Consider the following 11,889-nt stretch of genomic DNA (forward strand, 5'->3'; position numbering starts at 1 on the left):
ACCTCTTCTTTGTCTGAGCACACTTTTCTTGGCTCAGATTAACAGGGTTCAAAAGGTTCAATTTACTGTGTAAACCTTTCTTCCTGTGTTTGGAAGCTGAACATTCCTAGTGTTCCATTTTATTGAATGTTATGGCAGGTTCATTCATCATGCTAATTTGTACTCCACTTCAGAGCCAACTTTACATTTCATAAACGTAAAGTTTTCATGTGAAATGAGTCACACAAAGTTAGGTAAAACCATGCCTGGTTAAGGTACAAAAAGGTCTGTCAGTTGTTCCTGGATCAGTGTTCATCAGCTGCATTTTTCCTCAAGGCCATTAACATTCGGCATCTACAGTATGTACTGTGACTGCAGCCTGTAAGTGGTGACTGTGATGAAGCGCAGGATGGTGCAACCTGTAGTGGTGGAACTTGTGACTCAAGAGTGCAGCAGTCTGTGGAGGGGTATCCAGGTCTAAATCTTCATCATGATTTCCCACATCTACACCAGCTGATAATGGGTCATTATTACATGGAGGGTTTTCACTGTCTTCCTGAGGACTCATAGTGCTGTACCCTGCAAAGTAAAGCCACAAGGGTAAGAAGGGACACTTTTCTAACAAAACGAAAAACAACCACAAAACCCCCCCTCAGAAGTTTCAATGCAAAAGACACATATTAGTTTGTTTTAAAGTGGTTCCCCTTCTTCCAATCCCCCTATTCAACTGCTCATTATCTCTTTAAAGGCTGGCAGTGAAATGACTTGTCCCTACAAAATATTTTCTGCACACTGTATGGACAGATTTAAAATTCAGAAAGGAAATAATACTCTTACACTAGTTTAACTCAACAGACCACACTAATGAAAGTCGTCAGAGACAAAAGGAGCAATCCTAAACAGGCCTGTTCAGAAGTATGCCCTGTTCTATTTAATGTGGCTTACTTCCAGTAAAGTATTCTTAGGATTGCAGCCACAGTCTTCCCAACAAGCTAAATTTCCAGAGAAATAGTTCACAGCCAGATGAAATGTTACAAAACCCACAAACATCGAGAATGATCAAAATAAAACCAAATAAAATGCTATTCTACTATGTTTAATATTCCAATTCCTAGTAAACTGCAGAATTAACAAGGTTTACAGCAAAAATATTAATTTGGTATTATATATTAAAATATTCCTTTTTCAAAGTTAGTTTTATCAGTTTTAGTACAGATAAATATACTGAGCAATAGACATTTTAGATTACAGCTTGGAATAATAAGCACAGAGATGGAAATTGATGGTTTTTAAGAAATATTCTAACTTGTTCTGAGTATTTATTATGTTATGTATAATACCTGGATATTCTCTTTTAAATAATAACAATTAATTTTTTTTAAGTAAGGCAAAGAATCAAAGGGGTAGTAAATGGTCTCTTCCAGTCCAGGTGCCTGACATCTGCCATTATCTCTATAATGTTGCAGTGGGTCCTCTTCAGAATCAAGGTAAAAATGTTGCCACAGACTAGGCTTGCAAGTATATTTATTCGGGAGTAACTCCTACTGGAAATAAGTCACACTGAACATGCATAAAAGTAGGCTATCAATGATTCCTGCAGCTTGAATAGCCTGTTTCAGATGTCTGACAAAAAGGTGACTTAATGATGAAGGCCATTGCCTTCAAAACTTCATGCCTAGTGATGGGAGAGTTCCCCGAGACTCAATTCAGACTGGGATCAACAATTACTAGTAAAAGAGAAGAATGTTAGGAGAAAAGTTCTATTTCTCCACAAGTGTTCTAAATTATCTCATTACTGCAAGATCCAGATAGGGCTTGCTGTCCCTCTCCTGCACCATTCAGAGTCCAGCTACAGGGTTTGCTGGGACATGTAGCTTTCTCAACAACATTAGACATTTATTTATTTAATTTGACTTATATCCCGCCCTCCCCACATGGCAAGCTCAGGGCGGGTTACATCAAATTTGGTAAAATACAATATACACAATTAAAACACTGTTAAAATACCACAATGACCTTCATCCAGTGCCATTGTTATTGACATTAAAACCTCACGGATGCCAACTCTGGTATGCAGTTCTGACCCGCTGAGGAGAGGCCCAGTAAAGAGAGAGGGATGTCTGTCGCCCTAGTTAAAAGTCTGGTGGAAGAACTCCGCCTTGCAGGCCCTGTGGAACTATAAAAGGTCCCGCAGGGCCCTGATCTTTTATGGGAGCTCATTCCACCAGGTAGGGGCCAGGACTGAAAAGGCCCTGGCCCTAGTCAAGGCAAGGCGGATGTCCCTGGGGCCAGGGACCATGAAAAGATGTTGATCGTAAAGCCCTTCGGGGCTCATAGAGGGAGAGGCGGTCTTGCAGATATGTGGGCCCCCTGGCTGTACAGGGCTTTAAAGGTAAGCACCAACACCATGAAATGGATCCGATACTCAATAGGCAGCCAGTGCAGTTCACGCAGCACAGGGCGGATGTGGGCTTGCACAGGCAGTGACATCAGTATCTGTGCTGCTGCATTCTGCACCAGCTGCAGTTTCTGGAGCAGAATCAAGGGCAGCCCCACGTAGAGAGAATTACAATGATCTAATCTGGATGTGACCATTGCATGGGTCACTGTAGCCAGATCCCAGGGAGTGAGATATAAGGCCAACTGCCTGATCCGTCTCCGATGGAAGAAGGCAGACCTGGCAGTGGCGGCAACCTGGGCCTCCATAGTTAGTGAGGCATCCAGGAATACCCCCAGGCTCTGCACCTTCGGCACCGGCACCAATAAGATCCCGTCAAAGATTGGAAGCCCAATCCCTGATCCCAGTGCCCTGCAACCCGTCTTCGATGGATTCAATTTCAGTCTGCTCTGTTGTAACCAACTAGCCACAGCTTGTAATGCCGTGTCCAGATTTTCTGGGGCAGAGTCTGGGTGGCCATCCACCAGTAGATAGAGCTGGGTGTTGTCCACGTATTGGTGACAACCCAGCCCATACCTCCAGATAATCTGGGTGAAGGGGCGCATGTAGATATTAAACAGCATTGAGGAGAGATTTGACCCCTGCAGCACACAACATTCTAGCAAGTGTCGCTGAGATAATCCCTCCCCCAAGTGCCACCCTCTGTCCCTGACCTTGGAGAAAGGAGGTCAGCCACTGCAAGGCAAGCCCCCTTATCCCCACATCGGTGAGGTCAACAGATCGTAGTCAACCGTATTGAACACCGCCGACAGATCAAGAAGTATCAGCAGCACCGATCCACCTCGATCTAGGTGTCGCCGAAGATCATCCACTAAGGCAACCAATACCATCTCCGTCCCATGGGCAGGGCGAAAAGCGGACTGGAAGGGATCCAGGATATTAGCATCCTCCAGGAAAGCTTGGAGCTGTGTTACTACTGCCTTCTCCACTACCTTACCCAGGAATGGTAGATTAGGCACTGGGTGGTAGTTTGTAAGGGCCATAGGGTCCAAAGAAGGGTTTTTAAAGGATGGGGCGGACTACAGCCTCCTTTAATCCTTCTGGGAAGGTTCCCATTGATAGGGACAGATTAATAATCTCCCTCAGAGGAGTCTGCACCTAACTGCTGCAGGCTTTCACCAGCCACGATGGGCAATGGTCAAGGAGGCATGTAGTGGGCTTCTGTGTCCCGGCCCTGGTATTCCTTGGAGGTTGCCCTTCCAAATACTTTCCAGGGTCAGCCTGGCTTAGCTTCCAAGATCTGAAGAGATTGGGATTGCCTGGGCTATCCAGGTCAGGGCCTCCCTTCCTTTCGATCAATTTAAAAAGTCATGTTTTTCTGCATATCTGGGAAGTCTCCCACATAAGGAATGACCTTTACTTTGTCTGGGAGAAGTCTGGTTTTGCCACCTCCATCATCATTATGGAGGTCAATCTTGTCATAGTATAAGCTGTTAGCTAGCAAGGGATCACTAGGGGTGGCAGGGACATGATGGGGAAAAGCTCCCCACATATTTCAAGGGGTCCCTCAGAAGTAAAGTTCCTATTTGGTCAAATCAGAAAGTTCGGCATTCATTCACAGTTAGATCAAAGGGTTCTTTGCACACAACCCCCTCACAATGCACAGTGTAACAGAGGGTGCAGAGTGGAATTAATGGGTGTCAGACTAGAGGAAATTCTCTACTGATCTCCCTGGGTTAACAGTTGTCAGACCATCATCACAGACGGGCAACACATGATATTTGTATGCTGCTTCTCCCATTCCTATCTGGGATGCTAATGTCCTTTGCTTATCTCCATATAATGGATTTTGTGGTTCAGCTAAAAATTCACACAGGATTTTTGCCTAAAATACAGTAATCTTCCACAGCTTAAGACATTTCAGTATACAACTAAAAATGTAAGCGAGCAACATGACAACTCTATTTTTGCAAACATGTGTATCATACAGATACAGTCATGAAAGCCCAAGCTACCTGCAGCTCCCACTGAATGCACTTTGGAAGCAAATCTTGCGACAGTATAATGTGTAAAATGGCCCTTAATGTGTGATTGTGGTGTTTTGCTATGTAAATATTTGGTGTGTGTTTTATTTCTGTGATTTAATATGGGGTTATACTTGTAAATAAACTCTATGTTTAAGAGAAAAGAACTGTTTTATTTGAGTAACTGATCCCCTTTTACCTCCGAATCACCCCCATGTGCTGACCATTCTGTCATCCCACCAGATATAACTCAGCCATCCTGCTTTTTGGTCCAGCTAAGAATTCTAAGGCAAGAGTCTTTGTTGGTAGTGAAATTAAGTAGGAAACACGAAGGAAGGCAAGGAGGCAGCCTAACGTGCATCAGCTCATAACACTACAGAGTAAGGTTGCCAGGTCCCTCCTGGCCAGAAGCAGGGGATGGGGGAGTAGGGTTGCCAGATCCATGTTGGGAAACTCCTGGAGATTTGGGGATGGAGCCTGTGGAGGACAGGGACCTCAGTGGGGTACAATGCCATAGAGCCCATCTTCCAAAGCAGCCACTTCCTCCAGGAGACCTGATTTCTGTAGACTGGAGATGAGCTGTAATTCCAGGGGATCTACAGGTCCCACCTGGAAGCTGGCATCCCTACTACAGGTGTTATTTAGAACTACATTTTCTAAATGTTTAGAATTATATTTTCTACAGATGGAAGATGGCAGCCAACTGAATAAGATCTGGGCTGAGTATCTGACCCCTTCCCCTGTAGGTACCTTAATGCCTGGACTGGGCTACAGGCTAAAGCCATTGACACTTAGCTCATAGCTTGCAGTCTGTGGCCCTGTGTGAATGAAGGAAGTTTGACTGAGCTGTTGTATATTTTTGTTCAAATTTGTATTGGCTATATGTATTCTACTCTGTAAGACGGGTTGAGTTCCCAGTGTGAGAGAAAAGCAGGATAAAAATATCTAAATAAATAAATCCTTAAGATGTCACAAAAACAGAGCACAGATTCATGTTTCAATTGTTCTGGTGACCAAATTAAATGCCACTTTATAAATTTGAATAATTCATGCCAAACAAACCTAGCTAGAGAGTCCTGCTATATGTTTGTCTTTCAAGTTCTAAAACTGGCAATGTTCTACATTCTTTTACTAGACTACTTGGCAACTTGTCTACTGGCATGATTTTTCAAATTTTGTCCCTTGGCTGCTAATTCTGGAAAGGTTTTATTAACTATAGCATGTTGCTACCACAGGCCTGTAGCCAGGATTTTGTAATTCAGGGGGCCTTTGAATAAGTCAGGGGGCACTGACATCACAACATTAAAAATAAAATAAAAATTAAAAAACTCACTTTTGCAGCATTCACACTCTGCTTGCCTATGCAGGGAAGCAAGCCATGCATGGGGAAGGAGCGGCGGTGGGGAGTCCTCCAGGTGGCCCAGACAGCCGGAGGGTTTGGGGGCTAGATGGAAGTTAGGGGGCCTTGGTAGGAAGTTAGGGGGCCTGGCCCCGAAATGCCCCACTGTAGCTACAGGCAATGTGGTACCAGTGATTCTTTAGACATAGGTTTTCTTTTAGGTAGAAGGTAAGGTTTCCCTTTGCTTCATGCCCGGCACCTCAGTGACGAATAAAAAATGTCATGTGGTACAGTCTTCTCCCATGAGTACCATCTCAGAATTTATATAGAAAATTAATTATTTCTTCTAATCCAGTATTCTTCCTGAAGAATATGCTCTCTAGATGGACAGAGACTGATGTGGGGGATATTCAAACAAGTCCTCTCATATGACAAAACACAGCCATACAAGAAGACTGTTATCATGTGAGTGCCTGCTGGTTTCAATTGACACTCAATGTGCTGACGGCTTTCTGAGTGAGGATGTTGCCATCTAGAAACTTTCAAGTGTGCCAAGGAATAAAATACAAATACAATCCTCTCCCCATTCCCATATTTAGCAACATAACAGATCCATATTTAGTAGCAGAACTGACATGAAGATACAGCTGAGCTGACATCCCTGGCAGAAATCCTTGCTAAGTGTACATTAAGCTTCCTTAGCGGACTCATCAGCTTGGTACAGGTTTTAAGACACTGAAGCTGTATATACTTATACTGGGTATTTGTCATAAAGTAATTACATGGCAAAATTGCAGAACCAATTGACATTGGAAATATCAAAAAATTATATGAATGAAATATGGAATCAATCGAGCCATTATGAATAACAATAAAGAAGGCATTTGGAAGCCCCACTGAGGCTTAGTTTAACTGGAAAAGTAAAAGAGATCCCTTAGTACATGTTGCTGGTAATTGAACTTTTACAAAAATACACATAGAACACTGAAGAACACAGTCTTTAGAAACAATGTCAGAGTAAAGAGGACAAATTTTAGAATTTCCTTTCTCTTCCAAAATATTTGAAAGACAAAGTCAAAAGAAAGAAAAGATAATGTAAACTTGGTAATGCCCTTTCTCTAAGAATGTTGGGAAGTTGTATAACAATGCTGGTACCATTTATGTTTAAGACACTGAGTAGAAAAAAATTCAACTAGAAGATTCATGTTATAAGATCACTCCACAAAAATAGCTTCAGTGCTGGATAATGTCTTGTGCTGGGATGGAAAGTGCCAGCATTGTTTTAAGTATGAATCAACAAGGAAAAGAGTTGGGAATGCTTTCTTTGATGATTTATCTTTCAATTTGCCAAGCAGCACAAATAAGATGACCATGCAGAGCAGATGTCAGCAGCTTCCAAGGTCTTACCATGATCACTTTCTGTTCCCGACCGGCCCCAGTAACGCCGTCTTCGCTCGGGACTGTGTGCATGCCGCTCAATCACTGCTGCTATAAACCGGGTGTTGCTGACTATAAATGAATAAAAAAACAAGGACAATGCTTATCTTAATCACATGTTCAGCAAAACTATCATGTCAACAGAAGATCTTACCAAATATCTTGTTATAGAACTCTTTCAAACTTTTCATTAGCAGTCAAACTTCAAAACTACAGAATAAAAACTTGTTGCTAAGTGAGAGACCAAGGCAAGTGCTGCGACTACCTAATGACTAATCTGCCAGCAAACTACACCCACATCTATTTTAAAGATGCCTTAAATTATGAAAAATGGCTGCAATCAAGTACCACAGATAAGACTGGTAACTAAATGCAGAAAGTGTAGAGAAGCAGCTTGGATTCAAATTGCAATGTAAGAGGGAAAATGGGATATAAATTCTACCTGTCAAGCTGATTTCCTGTTCCTCTTTTTTCTCAACACTACACTTTCTGTTATTTTGTCTTAGAATGTAAGCCTCGTGGGGTGTGGGCAGGGGTTGTATCTTTTTATTGATGCGATGTATATGAGCTTCTATCTTTTTGAAAGCTGATGAGTCATTTAAGTTTCAGTTTTGACTTAAAATATTTAAACTTTGACCTCCACTTTCAAAGTTTAAACTATTCTTAGTATCGTTTTTCTATATTAGCATCCAACTGCCAGAGGAACATGCTGGCTGGTAACAGATTTTCACTATGTTCCTTTTCCCTAGCAGTCCCCTTTGATCCCCAAAAGAGATGATTCCTGGGAATGTGTTATCCACATGGACAAAAAGCCATTCAGGATAGGAGTCTGCAATGAGGAAGGGAAACTGGGCAGAATTGCCTTTCTCTCTTCCACAAACAGAAATCTGTGAATGGAAAAGAGAGGAGGAACAGGATGATTGTGCTTGATTTCCCTCTGCACTGCATCCTCCAATCCTTGTGCCCTTTTGGCCCATAGAGATTCCATGACTTCCAGCCCCATTTTTCTAGGAGTCGAAATGCACTGCTTGGGGATGGACCACAGGGAAAATCTGTGAGGCTTGCACTGTGCAGTTGGTTGGATACCACCCATTTTTTTGAGGATGCTAAAAGTTAAAATCAATAGTAATTCATAAATATTCAGCTAACAATTGCTTGAACTCTGGCTAAAACCATATCTGCCAGATTGTCTTTGCAAGAAGGCAGGAGGTAAGACGATACATCGTACTGAATGTTAGACCTGGCTTCAAATGATCATGAACTCAGCGGGTGGTCCTGGACAGATCAATAATTTTCTCTTGTGGGTGCAGGCTGTCATATCACAGGGTCAGAGTAAGGACACATGGGAGCAACAGCACTTTACCTTCTTGAAAATGCTATAGAGATGATGAATGCTATGTAGTCCTGCCAGTATTGGCTGTAGGAAAGGGAAAGAAAAAGAGCACCTAGCCCTCCCCATTTCCAGTTACAACTTGGCTGCTAAATACATACTGATTCCTCTGTCTTCATGACTGTCATCATCCCTCTCATCTCTATCATTCTCCAGGTTGGACATGCGGACTGACATTTCTACACACCAACACAGCAAATGGAAAAAACAAAACACATACAACTGTTAAAGAGAAAAACGGTTTAAGAGTGCAATACTTATTAATGCCTATGGGATGCTCCTCTTCTGGGAACAAGGTGTAAGAAGCTCAGAAACCTTATGCTGAGCAATTCAATGTTTTGATTGAAGTTGCGGATATTTAATAAAACTACTAAGAGGAGTGCAAACTTACTAGTCTCTCTTCCTCCCCTCTTGAGCTAGCAGTGTGACTATGTGCCATTCCAACAACAGTCACAAGACAGAATGAGTCATTCATGTTTTAACTCCTGGTAATTCCTGGTGACTTTCACACTGCAACGGCTTGCCTTTTAAAATGTCTATCAAACTAGAACTTATGACTCTCCAGTGTTTTAGCTCACTTGGAAAACAGCAGCTTTAAAAAACATTCTGCTTATTGATTCCACAGACTCCAGTATTGTTCTGACAACTGCTCATCTTTATAAGATAGCAGATTTTGGAGAAATTTTGGAAAATTCAGACCATGCTGTTTTAGTGTTTTCTTGGATGATAACTATTTCATAAAATCTATATATGTGTGTCTCACATTCACACTGCACTATCTTGACCTGTCCTAAAAATAGTATAATAAAATTAGCAATAACACACTCTACCATACTGCAAAGAGAACAGAAATTTCATAAATGGTGAGCAGCAAACAGAATAGAAGAATGTATCAGCTACAAAGAGCCTTCAAAAGCAGATGTTTAAAAAATCCATACAATCACAAAATAAGGTATGTGCATCTAGAAAAGCAATCACCTATTTAGAATAACCACAGGGGAAACAGCTGCATTTGCACAATCCTAGAAGGAAATGCACTGTAGGTTAAAGTCGAGAGAGAACAAGCAGGAGCTTGAATTCTGAATCCAGCAGAGGGCAGTGGTGCACATTCTATGTAGCACTACTGCAAGATGTAATAACAGTAAGGATACACTGATGGGGAGGATGCTGATGACCAGAAAAGGGGGGGGGGGCAAAAAACACCCAAGAAAATTATTTTAGCTACTGGAGCCAAAAGACTCTTTTCAGGAGATTTACTTCCTTCTTAATGACTCTGTCTGCTCTCCTCCACCCACACTCAGGCATTTTTTCTCTAGGCTCACCTTGTGCAGCAAGTGGGGACATGTGTTGGTGACTTCGACGGTGGATCTGGTGACGGTAGGCATAGACTGCCAGAACAAGCACCATTATACATCCCATAATACCTCCTGCTACAGGACCAACTGGAGCACTTTTTATCATATTCAAAGCTATCACCTCATCTCCTTCATATCAGAGGGGGAAAATATTCATGTAAATACTTTGAAAGAACTTCTACAAAAAACATCTTGACCATAAAATAAACATTTGAGAAGGGCATCACAATACCTAAGTAAAATGGCTGACTCCCATTATGCTAATGAAACAGCAAAACTGGGCTAACCACAGAGACTGAGGGCTCTCCATGTACCCAGAGAACTATACTTTATAAATTAATTTAAACCCCACCCAAAGACCCAGACTTATAAAGACTAAATATGCTTCAGTATGCATAGAATCAGGGCTCTAGTCGGGGGGGAGCTCTCAGGTACGGAGCTCCGGAAGAGAACCTCTAGGGGGCGGGGCGGTCACGTGGTGAAGCCCCGCCCCCTTCTTTACCCCGCCCTCTGCTTCGATCCTCATTCCGTTTGGGAATGAGGATGAAGCAGGAGGGTAAGTAGCCGGGCCTTCTGACACACTTCCGGTGATGTCAGGGGGTGTGGCCTTCTGTCACTTCCGGTGATGTCAGGGGGCGTGGCATATGCAAATAAGTTATGCTAATGAGTTATGCTAATGAGCTCCGGCAGCTCTTTTTCTACAACAAGACCCCTGCATAGAATGTGGAGAACAGTTGAAAACCTGTTAAATATGGGGGGGGGGGGCGCAGAAGAAACTCCAGACTGTTCAAACCCTTGACAGCTAACAGAATACTGGAGGGCAGATTTTGGAAGATTCATGAGGAATTGGTCTCCCCCCATAATTCCTCATGAATCTCCAGATGGACACCACTATGCAGTTAACCATGCAGAGATAGTGTTGCTAATGGAAAATGAAAATGCATCAATTTCTAAAAAGGCACAGATCTGTCCAGTCTACTTCTACATGAAAGGCATACACACATAATGTACTAAAAATCTGATTTTTATTCAAGCCCAGCTGAGAGACCCAAGAGGCACATTCTACAATTGCTTACTACAGATGATGGTACATAATGCTGCAAATCTACCACAAATCTTAACTGCATTTTCCTTTGTTTTTATTTCTAAAACTCCTGCCCCACCAAGTGACTGCTTGGGTTGCATAGCCAGACCAGATGATTTTATTCCTAACAACAAACTTACCAATTGCTCCCATGTCATCCACATATGGACTTTTGGCACCCACAATACCACCAAAGCATTCTTTTTGCAGGGCACAGTAAGATTTATCCAGATGAGTCTTTCCATCACTGTCCACCATGCACCACTCACAGTCTAAGACACCAAAACAATCACTGCAAAATAAGGAGATCATGTTGATGAAAAAGTTATCAGTAACCTTGCCTCAAGCCCCACTAATGAAATCTGTCTTAAGTTTTCCACGGTTATGTGCTTCTTTTACTCAAACATGACACTAGGAATGGGCACGAACTGGGAAAATGCAGTTCATGCCAGTTCGTGGTTCATAGCTGAACTTTAAACTTTAAAGGGGTTGCAGAAGGCACCCCAAAAAACAGCTGAGTGGCACAGAGGCACACATCATGGCTCAGCTGTTTTGGGCAGTCTTGTGCAGTCCCTTTAAATGTTAAAGGGAATGCAGAAGGAAGCCCAAAAACATTGTTTAAAGGGACTGCACAAGACAGCCTGAAACAGCTGAGTGGTGGTGGGGGACATCCCCATTTCTCAGCTGTTTTTGTGGCTTTCACAGAGAACAGAAGGCAGTGGTTTAAAGGGATTCGGAGTCCCTTTAAACCTGTTTTCTGCTCCATCCATGAACTACCACGAACTGTTGTGGAAGTTCGTGACAGTAGACCCATCACAAACTTCTGCTTGCGAACCACGAACAGCAAAACTCATGATGAATGGTTTGTGCCCAACCCTACACG

At 42.5% G+C, this 11,889-nt stretch overlaps 1 protein-coding gene across 1 annotated transcript in view; it reads right to left on the minus strand.

Annotated features, from left to right (window-relative positions):
• Positions 1 to 225: 225 nt before the first annotated feature.
• The window catches only part of CACHD1 (cache domain containing 1), a 249,341-nt gene continuing 237,677 nt past the window's right edge, over positions 226 to 11,889 (minus strand). The window contains exons 23-27 of the mRNA XM_015428092.1: positions 11,147 to 11,298; positions 9,890 to 10,051; positions 8,669 to 8,746; positions 7,148 to 7,249; positions 226 to 558 (exon numbers count right to left, since the gene is read on the minus strand). Of these exons, the coding sequence (XP_015283578.1) occupies positions 320 to 558; positions 7,148 to 7,249; positions 8,669 to 8,746; positions 9,890 to 10,051; positions 11,147 to 11,298 (733 nt within the window). The 3' untranslated portion in view covers positions 226 to 319. The remainder of the gene's footprint in view (positions 559 to 7,147; positions 7,250 to 8,668; positions 8,747 to 9,889; positions 10,052 to 11,146; positions 11,299 to 11,889) is intronic.

This window comes from Gekko japonicus, unplaced genomic scaffold (genome assembly GCF_001447785.1).
Source record: "Gekko japonicus isolate JY-2015 unplaced genomic scaffold, Gekko_japonicus_V1.1 scaffold1219, whole genome shotgun sequence".
Lineage (NCBI taxonomy): Eukaryota > Metazoa > Chordata > Lepidosauria > Squamata > Gekkonidae > Gekko > Gekko japonicus.